Source organism: Cimex lectularius, unplaced genomic scaffold (assembly GCF_000648675.2).
Source record: "Cimex lectularius strain Harlan isolate CLEC.00 unplaced genomic scaffold, Clec_2.1 scaffold7, whole genome shotgun sequence".
In the NCBI taxonomy this organism is placed as follows: Eukaryota; Metazoa; Arthropoda; class Insecta; order Hemiptera; family Cimicidae; genus Cimex; species Cimex lectularius.
The window spans coordinates 2357132-2378254 of NW_019392731.1; the positions used below are offsets into that span (position 1 = coordinate 2357132).

Consider the following 21123-nt stretch of genomic DNA (forward strand, 5'->3'; position numbering starts at 1 on the left):
TACTAACAGACATAATTAATTGAGATAAACAGGGTCGTTAAATTATTGGTTCTTGATGTCGGAAGAGGAAAAAGCCAACATTGATATTAACCTATTATTTTTGTTCCTTTTAAACGGGCATTAGCCTCTTTTAGGTTTTTTTTTTTTATGTAAATGTAAACTGTTTGTGTTTTTCGTCATTCAGTCTTGCCCTCCACTTTTTCACAAGGTGTTGGAGTTGGTTGGATAGGATTCGAGTTGAAAGACAAAATTCCGTTGTCAATCAATGCGTAAAAATGGGATTAGTATGTATAAGAAAGTCAGCAGTATAAAATCTGTAAATTGTATAAAGGATGAAACCGAGAATGCTTCCTTGTGGGACGCCGGCATATATCTGAATCTGAGCACTCGCTGCACGTCAGTCTAAAACAGAACGGTTAAACAGGATTAGCCGGGAGTACACGTACCCTACGCAACGCTATGCGACGCTACCCGATGCTATCCGACGCAAATCCAAAGTCCAATTTTCCATAAGATTGTATTACCCTCCTGCACATGCTAAGCAACGCTAATCTACTCTACGCTCTGCGATCCCCACTGTCAAGAGTTTCGTCGGGTTGCATCGAGTACAGTCGAAGACATAAGAAATGGACTTTATTTTTACTCAAACTACATGTGTTATTGTCGTTATATTAATAACAACAAACTTATCTTTATATAAACCACATTAAGAGATCAAAAATTAATTAGTTTTTATTTAAAAAAAAATAATTTGAATGGTTTGGTAGAAAATTGTTCAAAACACCGGAATACCATTTTCTGATATAATGAATTTAACTAACAATTTATTATACGGTTTTGCTCATAAAATTTAACTAACAATTTATTTCATGGTTTTGCTCATACAATTACACCATTTTCGTAGAGTAGCGTCAGAACAGCACACTCATATTTTTTGTAGTTTATTTCAAATGTATGCAATTTTGTCGTTGTATTAATTTCAACATTCTTATTTTCATATAAATCATATTAAACAAAATCAAAAATTCATGAGTTTTTATAAAAATAGTTTAATTATGATGGTTAGGTAGAAAATTTATCAAAACACCGGAATAACTTTATTTAAAACAATTAAATTTAACTAACAATTTATTCCACCGTTTTGCTCATAAAGTTTAACTAACAATTTATTTCATGGTTTTGCTCATACAATTACACCATTTTCGTCGAATAGCGTCAGAACAAGACACTCATATTTTTTGTAGTTTATTTCAAACTATATATATATATGTAATTTTGTCGTTATATTAATTGCAACATTCTTATTTTAATATAAACCAAATTACACGAGATCAAAAATTCATGAGTTTTTATAAAAATTATTTAATTATGATGGTTTGGCGGAAATTTTATCAAAACAATAACTTTATTTAAAACAATTAAATTTAACTAAAAATTTATTACATGGTTTTTCTCAAAATAGTGCATTAAAAAGAAAAAAGGCGTTGCGATTGTGATACTGATTTGTGATACATGCTGTGTGACTGTACGTGACGTGCGCTTGATATCGTATAGATGTGCATACTCTACCAAAACGTTGCAAGGCGTCGGGTAGCATCGCATAGCGTTGCATCGGGTGTGTTCCCGGCTTTAAGTATCAGATAATAAGGAATGGATATGAATAGTTTAAGTTTATAGAGGAGCCCTGGGGCACATTCAGGAACGCACTAAAGATGTTCGTTGACGGAGAAGAGGAAATCATGTCAATAACTCTGAAACCTTACTGGATCGTATCGACGATCGGGACGGCAGCCGATGAGACTTGATGTGAATCTGGGATGAACAGTGTACTGAGTTGCTAAAAATGTATCTTGTCGGACGATCGCTAGTCCCAATTGGTTTTCTAAATCCATCTTGTGCAAGACAATAGTAATGAATTGAAATTTTTTTAGATCAATTTGGTGGTTGATTCAACCAGTAATCCTAAAGACAGTTGAGTCTTGTTGCTGCTTCGTCGGAAGGTTGACTTCGCGGTTTCATATCAGTAGAGTACATGTCTAAATCGGCTTGAGTAGGGTAGTCTATATTAATATTTGGAACCGAATGTATATACGTGGATTGTCTAAGACGTTTGGAGTTGTATTGTCGTGAATCGTCTTTTTAAAAGTTTACCATCGAGAACGTAATGCATTTGCCAATAATCACTTCTGTTTTGTTGGATTATTTATTAAAAAGGGCGTTGTTTAGAGTAATTTGGTTTGGACGTTATGATGTATCTTATGATTTTAATCCTCCATTGTTCAAATTCTTCCTAAATCCCTTGAAACTGTTCATTCGCTTTACTGGAGATGGTCAATCGCAAAAAAAATAAAAAAGTCATTTGAGGGTAAATATAGTAAACAAATGCGGACCTAACCTGCATCTCTACAATACTCCAGTTTCAATCTTGTCGATGATATCATCTCTTGTACTCTCTTGTACTTGTTAGTACTATCTTGGAGGAGATTAATAGATCATTTGATAGATATGACTGAATCCCTTCAACATTTGTTTTTCTTCTAGGCGTGTTTTATTACACCTAATATAAGATGTCGATCTCAGGTGTAATGTAACCTTAAGACGACAATTCATAGTAGCAAGCCTGTCTTAACTAACGAAAGACGTACAGCCTGTTTGTAAATTACTTTTGATCATCATCAATTTAATATTTTATATATATACCATGTTGCAACAACACTTGATATAAAAGAAAAGGCTTTAGCCAATGTAAACAATGAAAAGTCCGAGTATATCAAGGATATAACCAGGGGGAGGTAATAAGTTGATATTTCTCTTTTTTTTAACCGCAATTTTTTTCCCGTATAACTAGATGCAACACAAAATCGTATAAAAGCGAAAATATTGTTTAGTTTAAAAAGGTTTTTAGTCAGTGTAAATAATGAAAAGTCCGAGCAAATCAGGGTTATAAGTAGGGAGATGCAAAAAGCTGACTTTTCTGTTTTTCCCGAACTGCAGTTTTCTCTTCTAGCTAGAACACAAGATTGTATAAAAAAAGAAATGTTTAGTTTATTAAAGTTATTAGTATCAGAGTTATAAGCAGGGAGAGGTGGGAAGCTGGCTTTTCCCTTTTCTGAGATGTAGGTTTTTGATTAATAACAATTTATCATTTATATATATAATTGCAATAACAATTGATAAATATGAGAAAAAAATGTTTACTTAAGTAATGTTTTTCGCCAATATAAACAATGAAAAGTCCGAGTATATCAGTTTTATAAGCGGGGAGAGGTAAGAAGCAGATTTTTTCTTTTTTCATGGACAGTAATTTTTTATTCGGTCTGTCTAATATATGTTTTTGATCATCAACAATTTAACATTTTGCATAAATTTAGAGATCGTCATATGCGGTCTGGTGTGATGCAGGTTTAGAAAATCATTTTATTTATCGTACCAACGTTTCGATCTTTATTAAGATCATCTTCAGAGCTTGGGACTTAGAAACATTGTTTAAATTATACAAATACATATAAGATGTGAAAATAAAATTAATAATCATTAATTAACGGATACTGAACACCTCACATTTTATATACAATTTTGAGCTGTTTTTCTTTCAACAAACTTAAATTAAATTTCGGCTAAAACATTGTGAGAGAAAGAATTATAATAAAAAATATGCATGTTCTGTGCTGCTTAAATGTTTAATAATTAATAATTGTACGTGTGGACACTATTTGGACGAGCTTTCAACGAAGTTCCTCAAAAAGGAAAATTTCTTTTTGGCTCGAGCTCATAAAACCTAGTAGATAAATTACGATTTTTTAAAAAGTTTGTTGCTTACACCATTAAAAGTCATTTTTTTTTAATTGGAAGCGTATTTTCCTGTGTGACTGTTAAGATCTAACTCAATAGCATTATCATCTCAATAATTTTTTACATACGTTAAGTTGATTTCACCACTACTAATTTTCAGAAATTTTACAAAAATAATTTTTGAAAATATACACAAGACATTATTAGTCAACCTAAATAAACATTTTTTTATTCATCAAATTCTTGAAATGTGGACATATAGATGTTTTTAAAAGAAAAAGTGTAGAATGAAAACAAATTGTTTTAATACAATCGACAGATTTGGAAATAATTCAAATAAAAAATAAAATAAAAAAAACTATCACGCTTTGTGCTGAACAAGAAATGGTAAATGTGCTTTCAACTAATGTAATTATATTAAAAGATAATTAGTAATTTATAAACAAACTAGACCTTGAAATGTATTGTTCTCGAACTTGAGGTAGGAAAATTCAGACATTATAACTGAATACCAAATTGGACTTCCTTTGTAGTTGTGGCATCATTATTATAATCACGTTAACGTAACAAGCAAAGGGCACTCGTTTAAATATTGCACAAATATTGGCGTACATATTTTACAGGGTGTGAATTCTTGAAAAATAGAAGAAAAAACCCACTTAAACATGACAAAAAACCTTAGTAAAAGATTGATTAACACATGAAAAGGTCACATAGTTCATTGTGGGGAATCATGCCTTATCTTGCGAATAATTTACATTTAATATCTAACTACAAAGGATAATTGACCTTGGGGGTTGTACGGGGAATATGCTACTAGAAATGTATGATAAATCCTGGATTATATCGAAATAAAAATGCTGAATTTCCAAATCACATGGGGAGATTTCTCCAATGTGCTTGTGATAAGGCACAATAGCAACCAAGTTTATTGAGTGGTCAGTTTAGGTTTTGTTAATACTTCTATATGATAATTGGCATTTTTCTTAGGAAACTCTAAGCTAAAAGAAACTTAAAATATTAAGTTATTATTAACTATTTGTACTTAAATTTAAAATTGTTGGTTTCTCATTAATTCCTTATTAATTTTCGTATTAAACTGCGTATAATAAAATATATTTCTTTTGATAATGTGGGTAATTGTATTAAGCTGACGATGAATTTTTAGATATTTACAATGAAGATAGGTTGACGTTTTATTTTTTTTAAAGTTATAACTTATATATTTTAGTTATAGTTATGTTTAATTTTTCTACAAAATATATGTCCAATTTTGAAAAACCTTCTTTTGTACAAGAATAATTAATTTATTATTTTGAATAATTTTGTGGCAGAACCTTTATTTTTAAGCAATATGTTTGGTGGCAAAATTCCAACCGCGCATCCCAGGAGTCCGCTGGTCAGTGGGAGGATAAATCTGATCAAAGACCAAAAGGATCAATTGGCGAAAGGGCAAATATATCCTACATAAACATACACACCTTCTATCCTTTTCTTATCTCAACTTAACCTTATCTCCCAAGCCAAGGTTGAACAGCTTAGCCGAGGGCAGCAAGGTTAGAGATAAGTTTAGACCTTCAAACGAACTTCGGCTACCAGGCGACCTCCGGTTTATACCATAGCCTTCCCTCGCGGGGCTCTTTGATTTCTAGCTTCTCGTGGGATCCAGCAAGAAAAACAAAAAGCAACGCAAACATCGAGGAGGAAAAGAAGCTATTAAAAAGTCTTCCTTCAGCTGTCCCGAAGGAATAAAGTCGACTCCTGAAGAAAATGAAATTAACTTCTGAACCTGAATTCACTGACAAAAGCAACCAGCAAGAGCATCAAAGTGGCGTCGGCAAAGGAAAACCTTTGAGAAGAATTATAGCTCTGTACCCTCTTAACTATCATCTTAAGGAGATGGGCAAAGTTGATGCGGAAACATGGCGTCCTTGTCAGGAGGGACTAAAGACATCGACACACGTTCTTCGTGAATGTAATGCGTTACCATGTTTACGGCTCAGCCATTTCTGTCGGACATCTTTCATGCCAAAGGAAATCTACGAAGTGAAGCCAAGGAAAGTGCTCAATTTTATAAGGAAGATCACGCTAAAAGCTACAGCGGTTCCACAATGACCTCATTAGGTTGCAGTGTCGGAAACAACTGTCTTCTGCATCCACCCGAAAATCCCCTTAAAATGTAATATTTTAGATAAAAAGAAAAATACCTTATTGGTGTTCAATTAATTATACAAGATTTTTCGAAATGAAAAATTTGTTTCAAAGGCGGGATTCGAACCCACGATCTCGGGATCTATACTCCAATACTCAACCACTTGAACTACATTGACTTCAACCTCTCACATCTGTGGATCGTGCACAATCGCGCTAATATAATACAATCTTTAATTAAAATTTCTTCTTCTATATGAAACTGCTTTTTGTTTATGTTAGAGCTTACGTTAGAACGAATGATAAGTTAGTGGCATGGGCGATCTAAGTCAAGTGGTTTGAGTATCGGAGTATAGATCTAAAGATAGTGGGTTCGAATCACGGCTGTGATACGAATTTTTCCTTTAAAAAAGGTATAATTAATTGAGTATATATATATATATAATTGCAAAAAAATAATAAAAATAAAATTTTTAAAACGTTACAAAAGCCCTTGCCGTATTTGCCCTATACTATAACATTTATTGGATCTAATTTCTGTTAGACATTGTTCAGTCAATTGGGCTCATTTTATTTCATTTTATTACGTTTTTTCAATTAACTGATACTTTAATATTGAATTATTTCGGCAACTCGGTGATGGTTGTTAGAGTATTTGAACAAAAAAGCTTATGTTTGAAAAAATGAACCATCATTACTGTAACAAGAATAAGAAAAAATGGGAAAAAAAGAATTGCCTAAAACAAGAATATTGTTAACAATATGAAACCTTAATTTAGATAAAATTATTTTTTGTTTGTTTCAAACAACCTTACAGGGGAGATTGCTTAACCGGACATTAGTGCTGATAGTCTTAAGACGCATTTTACGGTGTTTTTGTATTTGGTTTAACCATTTTTCTTACACAATATAACTTTTAAAAATCGTTAGTTTTTCTTATCTTTATTTGTCGTAGTACTACTAATTTTCAACGAGTTAATATTACTTTAATTTGATTGTATTTAAAAATAGTTTTTTTATGTGTATTATGATTTTTAAAAATGAGTATGTATTAAAATTTTTGCATAAGCAGAAGATTGAGATAAGACATAAATTTTTATGTTTTTTACTAAAGTGCTTTTTTGTTCTATTAATATGTACGCTTTTGCATCTTTCGCAACTGAACTCCTTGTATCTATCTTAAAAAACGGATAAAGAATCGAAATCTCGAGATAATTCATGTCATGCTGTTGACCTTTAATTGATAAAAGGAAATATTTTCAACTCCTATCGTATGACTAAACCAATGTTCACGCATCCTTCGACCAGAGAGGATCTCGAACGAAAGACGTCCAACCTTGTACTTTTAGAGTGATCATGTGGTAAGCGTTGTGAAAACAGATTCGGAGTGATTGTATCGCTTCATTTTTTCCATCTATTTTATGAAAGGCTCTTGGAGACCAGGAGGCCGTCCATACTACCAGCACTACGTTACCCATCCGACAAATCTCCGCCTACAATTGTTGTATCAATGTACTACTGAAAAATGGCCCTGGACTTCGTAGCGGGATGCATCGGAGGTAAGTCCGAAAAGTTTGTTGATCTATTTAAATCATTATTAATTTGAATTTATTTATGTTAGGTTGTGCAGGCGTCATTGTGGGACATCCTTTAGACACAATAAAGGTAGGTTTGATAATTTTAAATGTACATTAATGCTATTTATTTAATATGAATAATGTTTTAAAATTTGGATTTGTTAAGATTAATGTGAATCTTCAGCGCTGATATTTATATTTTAAAAAATGAACGCTTCACTATTTTTATTAAAGAGCAGTATTTTTTCTAACATTTTTAAAAAAAATTTATTCTTCTTAAATAAGGCAAAATAATCTCTTTTTTGAAAAATGGGTTTTCAAGTATAATACCACTGAAAAACCATTAAATTGGTTAATTTATTTACGATAAAATTTGTTAAAAATTTAAACAAATTCAACCAGAACTCTAAGTGTACATTTGTTTCAATTATTTAAATCTAATCTTCTTAAAAAAAATATTTTACTTCATACAATAAAAGAAGATAAATGCCGATCCCCTTTGTGATAGATAAGATTTTAAAACTGTAAATATGAACGAACAAAATTTACTGATGATTTGTTCTTTTCAATAATTTTTTTTTCTTAAAGTTTCAATAAAGTTAGAAAATTTTCGGTTAAAGCGTGATTATTTCAGGTTAAACTACAGACTCAAAATGCAAGAAATCCAGTCTACAGGGGAGCGTGGCACTGCATGACTTCGGTCCTCAAGACGGAAGGAGTATGTTTAAAATTAACTCTATCTATTGTTCTAATCATTTTTGTCCCTGCGTTTTGGTATTACACAAGAAGGTATTTCTATAACGTTCTTTTACGCAATAACTTTCTTTAACGAGGGCCATTGTTTATGACCTTTTCTTATCGAATTGACGGCAATGTTTTCTTTCTTGCAGTAACGTGGCTTGACATGGCGTAAAAGCTGTAGATGTGTGAACAAACTGTGGCTTATGGAATTATTTTTATCGTAAACAAAACTTAAAAAAAATAACAGTAAAACATTAAATTATAATAATTATTATACGCTCAAAGGCACAACAACCGGACACTTCATTCATTTGTTTATTTTCTATAATAACTAGGCATAAAAATTAATAGTTGTCCTAAAACGTAAACCAACGTTAATAACTTGTTCTTTACCTTTATAGAGTGTTATTAATTTTTTTACACTCTTTAGACTAAAAATAATAAAATATTATTTCAGTTTCATCCTTTTCAGAGCTAACTTAATTTTTTCATTGTTTTCTTTTATAAATTTTTATTTATTTTTTTTAAACCATGGTTTTAAGTCGAGAAGATCTCGCCCGGGCAGAGGCTTTGGACAACGACAGACATATCGTCTGTTGCATAGCCCCAGTTCTGGATGTTCCGCACTCTACCATCCACGAGAGTCTAGAGCGGTTTAGGGCCACGGGATGTCTCGTTCGAAGAAAAGGTAGTGATCGACCGGGAAGGACGACGGCTAGGGACGATCTTTTTATTAGCCTTAACGGCTTCCTTGCTAGGTACTCAACAGGCAGATAGGTAGGCAAAAATCATCAGAAGTAATAGTGAGAATAGCCTTGTCTCGCATCAGGTTCTCTACTACTGGAGAGTCAACGTGTAGAAGGACGACTATTCGCCAGTTAGCCTCTGTTAGACACAAACAATTCTCTTCACAGATGAGTATCGATTTGGTTTGTGGCAATCAGTTAACCGGGACTGTGTGTGGAAACGTGGAGGACGCTTTGCTTTATGTGCCATGTATGAGTCACAGCTTTTCAAAGAGTCGGCTATGATATGCGGTAGAATCAACGACCATTTCCGTACTTGTACAGTGGATGGATGTTTGACTGCACTAAGGTATGTTGAAGAACTTCTCTTGGAAGCTGTGGTCCCATTCGCACCATTTATTGAGAGTAACTTTGTTTTAATGCATGATAATGCTCGACCGCATGTAGTTCGAGTTGTCACCTACTTGTAGGATGTAAGATTATCACAAAGAATTGGCCACTACGTTCTCCTAACCTGAATCTTATAGAGCACTGATTGAACGTGATAAAGAGTCGAGACATCGTTCGGTGCCTCCAACAATCAATCCTTGAACAACTTCAAACCGCTCTTTTTGGTTTCAATTCTGTTTCACAAGAGGAAATCGGTCGTTTATTCACCCGATGCCTAGAAGAGGTAATACGCGTTATTAAAAGCAAAAGTAGGCAATAAATCGTTAATTAAATTTTAATGTATCACTAAATGATTTTTCAAGTTTTTGATGAATTTTTTTCATACCAAATTTTTTTATATATAATTAAAACTCATGAATTTCTGCTCTCATTTAATTCGGTTTACATTAAAATATGTCTGTAGTAAATAATATAACCATAAAAGTTTGAAATAAACAACAAAATGCGAGTGTCCGGTATTTTGTTTTTGAGGGTTATCTTCATATAAATATGCTTCAATTATAATCAAGGAATCAAAATTTCCGAAGTATAATTCAGCATGAGTTCATAACTGTAAGAGTTTCAGATTTCTTAAGAAAAAATAAAAAGTCGCAACTTCGTAGTCGTGTGATTTAACATTTCTTAAGATTTACAGAGATCAGGTTTCCTATAATTGTTGTAGGATGTTCAACCCTTGTAGTTTGTGTTGATAGTGAATGTATTTATCAACATGATTGTGTGACGTGAGAGGTCGATGGCGGAAAATCGAGTGCTCCATCGACGCTTAGGTAATTGTTCAGTATTTGTAAAGGGTGATGGAGGAATTAGACTTCACCATCCTAATTGAATAACTGGTATGAAAATAGGAATTTAAGAATGAACGTTAGTATGAATGGGTTTGGAACTGCATGCGTTGGATGATGGATTGCTGTAGCTGTTGATAGCCCCTGGAGCCCAACCTGGACGACCCGTCTGGACGGATAAGGCCTGCCTGCGGTCTGCTTACACCCGGGGTGGGTTATTCTCGAATCTGCCGACAGTTCACTTAAATAGCTAAAACTGGAATCGCCGGTGGACTACGAGAAGCGAATAGACCACCGGCACATGTATGTATGTATGAACGTGCATATGCGGATTTGAGCCTATACAAATCCAAATCCTAATCCATCCAATACAAGGTTAAAAAAGTTAAGCTTACGTGTTTTCACTAGATCCCAAAAGCTGAATCCTTCAGGCTTCTTTATAAATCCAAATTCTTGTAATGGTTTTTGTAAATCGGTTGAATGATTTCAACAATAACTCTATTTTTGTTTGGTTTTGAGTTTTTACAAAATCAGAAGCCTTAGGAAGGCGAAACGTTTGAGTGAAAGATATCATTATTAGATTCTTCTAAAAATTTGATTCTGTTTTTTTTGCATAATCAACGATTGACTTGTTTGGAAAAAAATTGCTTGAACACAAGAAACACCGAATCATATATACAGTTCTTCCTGACAAATATCTATTTTCTAGTTAAAATCCGAAGCGTTAATGATAACATGCATATCATACATTCAAAATATTCGTTTTATTTTTTTTTTTCAAAATTTCAAAACAATATGGACAGTATCGTATATTCAGTTTTTCCTGATACATATATATTTTGTAGTTAAATCATCGAATTGAAATGATCACAGGCAAAATGATGACAAAATTTTATTGATTTTTGTTGTGTATTTGCAGTAAAAGTTATTTTTCGTCATAAATGATTAATCCGTTTGTTTTTATTATAACAAAAAATGTGATCAAGGTTATTTTACTTTTTAAAGACCTATAGCAACATTATATTCACTCTGATATTTCATGTAGATAATTTATGGACTAGGTCATAATATTTATTCTTTATTATCTGAGTTAAACAGAAAGTTTTCTTGAAGATCAATTTTCTAATGGTTTTTGACAAAAACATTGGCCTCGACAACTCTTTTTTTTTCTTCAAATTTCAGTCACGCATCAATTTCATTTGTGGTAATGGTGATATGACATCATGACTACGTTACTATGGGGGTTGGGTCATTTCCTAATCTTGAATGGAGAACGCTGACGACGTAAATGAATGCTGTACCATTCGGTCAGGGTGTGTTCTAGAGGTCACGGATAAGCAAAAGGTCGGACGATAATCTTTTCGCAGATCATAATTTATGATACTGATCAACCATTTAATCAATCTTAAATTTCCGAATGTTCGTGTCCAATTTCCGCGTTTATTGTACCACATGTAATCCATTTTATGATGAAGTAGCAATAATATTTCAAACTATCGTCCCTAAAGTTTTACTTATTAGTACATTGAATATAGAAAATTAAAAGTGTATAAATTATATACTGAAATTCGACGAATTTTTTAAAATTGTTTAAATTGTAATATAAATTGTACTTTTGTTGACAAATTATTTGGCTTTTTGCAGGTTTTTTATTTATGACACTAATATCTCTATTGATAATTTTTTAATATTTTTAAATGTTTTTTGAGGTTTTTGCTTGGGTTAGATGAAATTTCGATGATGATACCTTGTTGAGCTTTAGCTTCAGTTTAAAATTTTTTCTTATGTTGCTCTTTATTGATGAAAGTTTATGTTTTACGCTGACTTGTAAGATTGATAGTTCAGGTGGCAAACCTGTAGTCTGTACTTATCTGATTTCTTTATCTGCCAGTCCTGGTTGGTTTCAATTATAAACTAAGTATAAGCTCAAAAACAAGGACATCAGACCATGGACCAAACTGAATCTTATGTTCATGTCAATATTGATTAACTTATAACATTTCACAACTTGGATCAAATTATTCACGAGGAATTAATTAATGTTGTAGATTCGAGGACTTTTGAAAGGAGTCACGTCACCTTTAGGAGGTGTGGCGCTCGTGAACGCCACGGTGTTTGGCGCGTATGGTGCCATCCACAGAAACATGGGCGATGAAAGTCCCAAAACGCATTTCTGGGCTGGGTTCGGAGCTGGTTCGCTTCAGTGCTTCATCACCTGCCCGGTCGAGCTGGTCAAGACGAGACTCCAAATCCAGAAAGGCAGAGAGTACAGCGGGTCTTTGAACTGCTTTACCAAGGTGCTCAAAACAGACGGACTTCGTGGGATCTTCAAGGGGTACGGCATCACGACCCTGAGGGAAGGGCCGGCTTACGGCGCGTACTTCTGTACCTATCAGGTAAATTTGAGTTAGAATATTATAAGGATGATAAGAACGTCGAAAAAAGTACAGGTCAGAGAGTAACAAGATCTCTGACTTTTGTAGAAAATCAAGTAGACGACCACGGCCCAAAACAATACAAGAAGTCCACGTATTTTGTGCCTGATGGTGCCATCAAATGGATTAATTTTGGAGCGTATACATCGTAAATTTTTTGAAAACGACATGCTTACTGGTTTAAATATAAATCACGAAATTTCAATTTCGATTTAAGCTAATCGATGAACTGTTGACTGGAGATTTGTCAAATTCAATCATCACTGGGTCGCCTGTTCTTGCTGGAGTACGTAATGGAAATTTAAAGATTAATTCCATTTTTACGCTCCGCATTAAAAAGGTGAAGTATGGTTGAAATAAAAGGAATCATTACTGATAAAATTGGACAAAATATTTATTGTTTATTTAAAAAAATTGAAATTCAACTTAAAAAAAATGTTATTGTCCTTTTTAATATCATTATAGTAGATAAACTATCGCTGTTTAAGAGGGTATTTCTTATTTTGAATAATATAATGTTTGTCAGACATTTTTTATTTTTCTCAAATAGTCAAAACCAATGGGTGCTAATATATTTTAGAGCTTAAATACATACCAAAAAATGACAGTACCTACTAAAAGAAAATAGATACGTACAGTGCATATGTTTTATGCAGATAGTGATTGTGCAGCAGTTCATAATTACAGGTAAGATTTTTTGTGTACTGACAAAAAATATATTAGTGCAAAATTTAATACAGAAATGTTGGCAAATTGAACACCTTTAAAAAGGAATCACAACGAAGGTTGTTTAAATTTTGTTTCCATGTTTTTTATTTATATGGCTTTTTCAGTTTTAATCGTGATAGAAAAGTTTGAAAATCAAAAGTTTACTGTTAAACATGATTAATAGCTAATTATTCTTTCTATGTAAGGTCTTGGTTGATGAGATAAAAAAGTCAGTGTCACGAGTGGGATTCGAACCCACGACCTTCGGCTAAATACACTTGAGCTATCCTGACTTCGATCGTCTCGGACACCAACTCTCTATCTCAACCTCCAACCGTTCAAATTTTCCCTCTTTTTGCCATGTTCGAATCCCGCTCGCGACACTGACTTTTTTTATCTCGAAAGACCTTACATAGAGAGAATAATTAATTGACTATGAAAATGTAAATGGATGATTAATAACGTTGTATATACTGAGGGCAGTAGTAAGCAGTAATAATCTCATTCATAATGACTATATTTTTTTTATTGATCCAATTTTACTAAATGTAGTTAAATAACAATCAAAGTAAAAACGCATTTCAGATACGTCAGATCCATAAAAGGTTTACAAGTAAACCAAACAGTAAATTATATTCCTGAATCAAAATTTTTTAAGGTTCGTCAGAATGACGAATGTTGTTTATTAATTGTATATTAAAATTTTTTTTTCAAATTTTAAGTTTTCTTTTAACTTATTAATTTAATTTAATTTTAATTAAATGTCCTGTGGGGATTTCAGACATTAGCTATGTCTATAATGGCTACTTTTATTCTCTGACCGTCTTTTCTGCAGTGAAACTGAATTAAAAACAAAAAGATTTCATAAATAAATTAATGTTTTTAAAGTATGCCTAACAGCAAAGCATGAATTTTTGTGTTTTTTTTTTTTCAGTTATTAGCAGGCGAAGATGACGCCCCGACGTGGAAGATGATGATTTCCGGCGGTCTCGCAGGTATGATTTCCTGGATTGTGGTCTATCCAGTCGACGTGGTGAAAACTAGGTTCCAGGCGGACGGTGGTGTCGGGTCGGCGAGGTACACCAGTGCCTTGGATTGTCTTGTGAAGAGCGTCCGCGCCGAAGGATACGCTTTTCTCTTCCGAGGACTCACCCCGACGCTCATCAGGTCATTTCCGACGAACGCTGTCACATTCACGGCTGTCACTTGGACCCTGAGGCTGGCGGATTTCGTGCCCGACAAAGATCACCAGAACTTCCACAACCACCATAAAATGTCTTGGGATCCTAAGGCACGTCAGTTGTTCGAAGAAAGCATTTTTCACCCGATCTAAGACCAAAACTGTGGGTTTGAAAGAACAAAAGCAATTGGAGCGGAACTGAAATTGAAATACCCTTATCTACTACTACCTTATCTTTTAAAAATCGATGACATGAAGTGTGTATTAAACATGCAGGAAAAAGTATGAAATGTCAATTTTCAATTTGATCAAATTGTACAGTGACAAAAGAAAATTCAGGGTAGACGTACTTTACCGTTCTTATATTTTTTTCCAAAAATAACAGGGAGAAAATCAACTAGAGAATGTTTCGGAGGTGATCAATTTTTGATCAGGTCGACCAAGCTTCACTTTTTCCGATTGCTCAGTTGTTTTTGTTGACTTTTTTCCGTTGGATTGTTTTGCCAGGTTCTGCTGCCCACGCAACCTGCCCAACTTCGCCGCAGGTTGATTTATTTCGTGTTTTACGACTACAAAAATTTCGCGTGGAGGCAATTTGCAATACATTTTCTTCCTGACGATCATAAAAATTAGAATATCATGAAACATATTCTAAACCTGAACACATTATTTGTCAGATTTTGTTCAATTTTTTTGCAATTATACAAAATGATAAACTGAGATTTCGTAAATTCAAAAGTGAATAATTTTTCACTATGGATAAAGTGGTTTTGATCATTTTTATCATAATTCAATGTTTTACCATGTAAATGGTTTAAACATTGTGCAATTAGATATATTTTTACCTAATAAAAACTTTACTGGATAAAATGCTGAACTTTGCACATTTTTAAACCAGATTTTTAATAGATGTAATTTTACGTTACATACATATTAAATTTTACATTTAGTTCTCTTTTGGGAGCCATCTTTTTGAGCTATTTTTTCATGAAGCAACAGGTTTTATTTGAAGTTAGTTTTTATTTAGTGATATTGTAATAAGTCTATACTTGTTTTTGAACTTTTTTGAATTTATTGCTTCCTGAGAAACTGCATTTACCATGTTGGCAATTCTTGTTATATTTTTAAGGTATTGGGTAGTAGGAAAACTCTTATTGTTATTTGATATAAGTACTATTGAAAATATTTTGTTTTACCGTCCTGTTCCAATTGTCTAATTTAACTGCTAAGTCTTTGTTTTATTTGTATATATTGTTTTTTTATAAATAAATTAACTTACAAGATTTTTTAAATTTATTTTTCAAATATTGTTGTACGTAATGTGTTTTAATATTTCATTTAGAAGGACTAATGGAGAAAATAGATAACATAAATACCTAAAACAGCACACCAGATGGACAACATAAATCGTTTTCACTGGAATATTGACTGTTTTCTGGAAGGCAAAAAATTAATTACTTAGAAAACTAACTAGAAATACAAAGCTAACTAACTTTACTTTTCTATTTAATTATTTGAGGTTGGTACGTAATATTTTTGTGGAGGAAAAACTAGTCAAGTCGAGGCTTTGATCTTGGGATTAGAGATTTTAATTTGAAATTTTTTGGTGTTACAAGGTCGAAAAATATTAGTTCAGGCGACTGGAAGGCAAAAAAAATAAGAACAAAATTTTATTTATTGAGTTTTCTAAACATTTGTATGAAGGGTTTCTTTCGCTCACCACTTATGAAATAATATCGACGATACCCATATTATTACAGCAAGGTGTCAACTAACTTTTTAGTAGTATCCGAGTCACCTATCAGAGTAAATTAAAATTCATCTTTTGCACCCAAAAAAACTTAGAACAAAGTTCTGATCGTCCTAGTTCCTCTCAGCTCAATTATCTCATGCCCGCCAAAATTATAGAAAAACTACTTTTCCGAAAATTATTGCCGATAATTGAAACTTCTAATATTATTCCCGATCGTCAGTATGGATCTCGGTTATTTCATTCGACAAATCAACAGCTGCATCGTGTTGCTGGCAATAACCTCTTTTCCCTTGAACAAAAACAGCATCGCTTGGGTGTCATTATTGATTTAGAACAGGCTTTCGATGGAGCACTCTGGCTTGCTTTGGAAACTGAAGAATATTTCCTGATACGTACTACCTCATACTGAGATCATATCTGACGGACCGATTTTACCCGGTCCGTCAGGGAACTGAATTCCCACCTTATGTACTCATTAGAGCGGGTGTGACTCGGTTCCATATCTATTTTCAACATACACTACGGATATTTCTGCACAAGTTAACATTTCAACACATAAATTCGCTAATACATACACGTTATTCGGATCCCTCCATAAATACCCAACACCTATAGCAACACCTAAATGAAGTAACAGTATGGCTCACACAATGGAGAATGAAACCAAACCTTACGCAACGCGTACAGAGAAATTTTACTCTGCGTAAAATTATCTGTCGTCCATTGAGTACAAATGGAACCCTATTACCTGCCTTGTGGGTTATCTTGGACTTTTCGTGGATAAACTACTTACTTGAATCTCTACTCAAGACTGAAAAGTCAAGAAACAAACGGACGTTATAAATTATTAAAAAGTTAATTAAGGTTTTTAGTTGAGATAAAAAAGTCAGTGTCACGAGCGGGATTCGAACCCACGACTTTCGGATACGCCACTGCGCTACCACTTGAGCTATCGTAACCTCGATCCACCCGGACACTAACTTCCCATCTCAACCCCAACGTTTTGTCATTTTTCAAAGCTCAAGTGGTAGAGCAGCGGCGTATCTAGCCGAAGATCGTGAGTTCGAATTCCGCTCGTGACACTGACATTTTATCTCAATTAAAAACCTTAATTAATTGAAAGATATTAATTAGTCAAGCGGAACACGAAAACTAGTGAATTATTAAAAAGACTACTAGACTCACGATCCAAATTAGACCAACACACTTTTAATTTACATACAATGATAAGACATCTCTGGCCTTATAGTTGTGAAATGTGGAGCTAAACCAAGTATTTTAATTTCAAACGGCTCTAATCAATTCAGTGTAAATTTTTACGTAAATTGTAAAAGCTCATTCTTGTGTTTCAAATCATACTATTTTATAACGACCTATGCATCTTTTTTGTACGTGGCCTCATCAAAACCTGATGTAAAATTTTCATCCATCACTAAGCATCCACAATAATTTACTATATGACAGTTATCATTTTTATATCTACCAGAAAATTGATCAAGACGATTGAAGCGAAAGTGTGAAGGAGTATTGTCATTAGGCAAATTTAAACGACAAATTCAGCATATACGAATATATTTACTTAATTCGATATTTTTAGTTGTAAATATCAAACATAAATGTAATAAGAAATCTTAATGTTATTGCCTTGAAATAAATCCGATTTATTTTCGAGAATCACAACAATACGGATGACTATGAAACGTCCTGACCGATCCACAGGAAACATAACAAGAGTTTAAAATTTTACATTATACATGCAAGAGCACAGATGTGGTCTCTGCACATCATTTTAAGCAGGATATATAAAGTAAAAGTTATAGAATGTTGTTGTTTAGTTCTTTTCTTTTTTTCGCCTATAATGGCGTAAAGTCTAAATCTGTTTGACATAAGCTTAAGGAAGGAAACGATTCAAACAGCATTCAAACGATTGTAATAAATGGTCATTGGATAAAATCCTGAGGAGTTATGAATTTTTAAGTGACATTTATCATTTGCCAAAAAATACGTATTAGAGAGGCTACAAAGAGTGCTTAAAATGAAACTGAATTTTAAATAAAATTAAAATACCTTAATGGGGGCGTTTTTTTTAATATTGTTATTTTGGTAAAATTACAGAGGAATTATGGACTTTTATGAGGGTCACTGGGCATTAAATAAAAAATAATTTCACCTCTTCAATTTAGTTAAAAATGACTGCTTTTTCTTTTCCGTTTTCGGTTTTTCTAACTTTTTACCCAAATGTTGAAAAATCCCCAGTTCTCCGGGGTTGAAATATTTTATTCAATTTTGTCTACTACATGGACGTTTTGGGCATCATCAGCACCTAAACATGGAAAACCTCATGGCACAATTGCCTAAGATACATAAGTAATTTACAATTAAAAAAAAATATATATACCTGGACTATGCCATAGATCATATGTATTTCCACCCATTTTGAGGGCAATGTCGTCAAAATGGTTTTAAAAACTGTAATAATAACAATAATTTTATTTTATTGCCTTCATGGGTACAACACATGATAAAGAGATTCTTTTTATATATACCCTCGCCGCTATCCGCCCTTATCCGCGTGAGCCTCCACTTTTTAGATGGTGATTATTGGTTTTTTACCAATTTGTCAACAGAAAACAATTTGAAAACAGTACCTACACAACTCTTTATCATCAAATCGTTCTTAGGAACATTGGCAAGAACGTTTGGACATGTGTCTAATGTTCACCAATTATCACAAAAAAGTTTCATTAAAATCCGTGATGCCACTTTTCTAGCACTTTGTCAGTGAAATTTAAATTGTATTTGAGCTCTTTTATTTATACAATCATTTGAATTATTATTTTAGAATATAAACTAAATAAGATTTGCCATTATTCATAGTTAAGAGTATGCCTGAAATCACAAGAGAAGGACTGGATCTGTAGGAGGCCATTTGCATGTTATCGGAATCTCGGAATCAAGGAGAGATTTTATTCCACCATGACCTTTTATCTGAAATTAATTTGGTGTATAATCACGACCAGATTAACATGATTTGCCAGACCAATTGAAACTTTTATTTTTTATCATAATTTGATATTGTTATAATAACGTAAGTATAGCCAGCAACGATTGCAATTTTCTCAACTTTTCTCAATAGTGAAATATTGGATTATTGATTAGGAGGTCATCTCTGTTTTAGACGCCTGACGTGTGTGACGGATGTGAGGGTAATTTTTGTTACCGCGGATACATTGTTTAGTATTAAGGTATGGTGATGTTGATGTTTATCAGATCGGAGAAGCCTTCGACAGCTGAATGGGTGTTATGTATATTTACAAGTTATGTCTATTGGTTTGCGGCAGCAGCAGTAAAGCGGTTCCACCGTCGCGGTTGGCGTCGTTCACTGAGCGCGTCGTACCAGCTTTGCGACGCTCCCTACAGAGTTTCGTTTGAAATCGGCTTACTTTGCGTTACCCAAAACCTTTTAGTTGCAGCACATCTCTTTCGAACCCATATGTTTCGGTGTGATTTTTGATACGTTTCACGTCAAAAGTTAATGACACCTGGCTTTCTTTCCAAGAAGAAATATTTTTTAAATATTATTGAACAAATAATAATGCAACAGACCTGTTCTTCAATCCAACAAGTTAACAATTAAGGACATAGGTTTGATAGAAGACTAATTTGGAATCCGCACACTCGATTAAAAAACAGACAATAAACTATTTAAAATGCTTTATTACCTACTAAATCGACAATCAAAATTACCATTAAAATCAAAACTTTTGACATAAACATACCTACCCATAACTATTTCGATGTACGGTTGCAAAGCTTAGGATCCCTTAAATATTCCAATACACAAAGATTACAATGTTTTCAATGAAAGATTATTTTTGCCTCTTTTTATGTAAACATTAACACACTTCATAGAGATCTTCACATATCAACTGTTTTTTCGTCTATCAAAGCATATTACAGATATTTCACAGTAAATTATAAGACCACCCTAACACACAAATAGAGTACAGTAGAGTACATTTTATTGTATTCAAGTATTATACAAGTGATGCACATTTTGTTTTTTCTCTGGTATTTACGTAGGTATATTACAGTAATTTATTAATTCAAAAAATATTTGCAATATAGTAGTATACAATAGAGTATTACTTTTAATACACATAAATTTATATACATATTGATTTATTATTAATTTTATTAAATTATCCTATTAATTAATTTATTATATATGTTACATAAGACTATCATATATTATATTATGGACAAATAAAATAAGACCTCTGTCAGACTGCTTTATTCATCCAACACGAACGCTCTCAACTTCAATGTACCCAGTAATGTATACAGTAAAATAAATAATTTATTTTATCATTATCCCAACTCCCAATTAGTAACCATACTAATTTCTCGTCGCCATTGTTGGTGCATTGTTTAACCCATCTTTATGTTTGAGAGGGGGTGCTCGACTTTCTCGCACAGCCACCCCTCCCTTTAAAACAATACCGGTCACTGTCGCTGGAGAGAAGAGGGGGAAGGAAAGCTGTAAAGAAAATAGAGACTATACAAGTTTAGATATTAAGAAAACCTTGAATTTATTGAAGAAAGGATCCTTGGAAGAAACAAAGAAGCAAAAAGAAAAGAAAAGGAAACTAAATGGGGAAAATCTCCCTGTACAAGTATATAAAAATTAATTTCTTATTCTATAGCATGCATACAAATATAGATACCTCAGGATAAATTATAATTAGAAATAACTGTTAATTTTATAAATAAATCAAAATTATATATATGCCTTTTGAAATCAGATA

The 21123-nt window shown here is 33.0% G+C and overlaps 1 protein-coding gene across 3 annotated transcripts; it reads left to right on the top strand.

Annotated features, from left to right (window-relative positions):
• Positions 1 to 7193: 7193 nt before the first annotated feature.
• On the top strand, positions 7194 to 14739 carry LOC106663890 (mitochondrial basic amino acids transporter-like). Of its 3 annotated transcripts, XM_014389110.2 has the most exons (6): positions 7194 to 7304; positions 7372 to 7502; positions 7565 to 7608; positions 8155 to 8238; positions 12288 to 12635; positions 14317 to 14739. In XM_014389110.2, exons 2-6 carry the CDS (start codon positions 7469 to 7471, stop codon positions 14713 to 14715), a joined length of 909 nt encoding a protein of 302 aa, XP_014244596.1. In that variant the 5' UTR covers positions 7194 to 7304; positions 7372 to 7468; the 3' UTR covers positions 14716 to 14739. The 3 variants fall into 3 exon arrangements, with proteins under 3 accessions (XP_014244596.1, XP_014244598.1, XP_024082567.1); XM_014389112.2 differs by lacking the exon at positions 8155 to 8238; XM_024226799.1 differs by lacking the exons at positions 7194 to 7304; positions 7372 to 7502; positions 7565 to 7608; positions 8155 to 8238 and adding an exon at positions 11313 to 11583.
• Positions 14740 to 21123: the final 6384 nt, after the last annotated feature.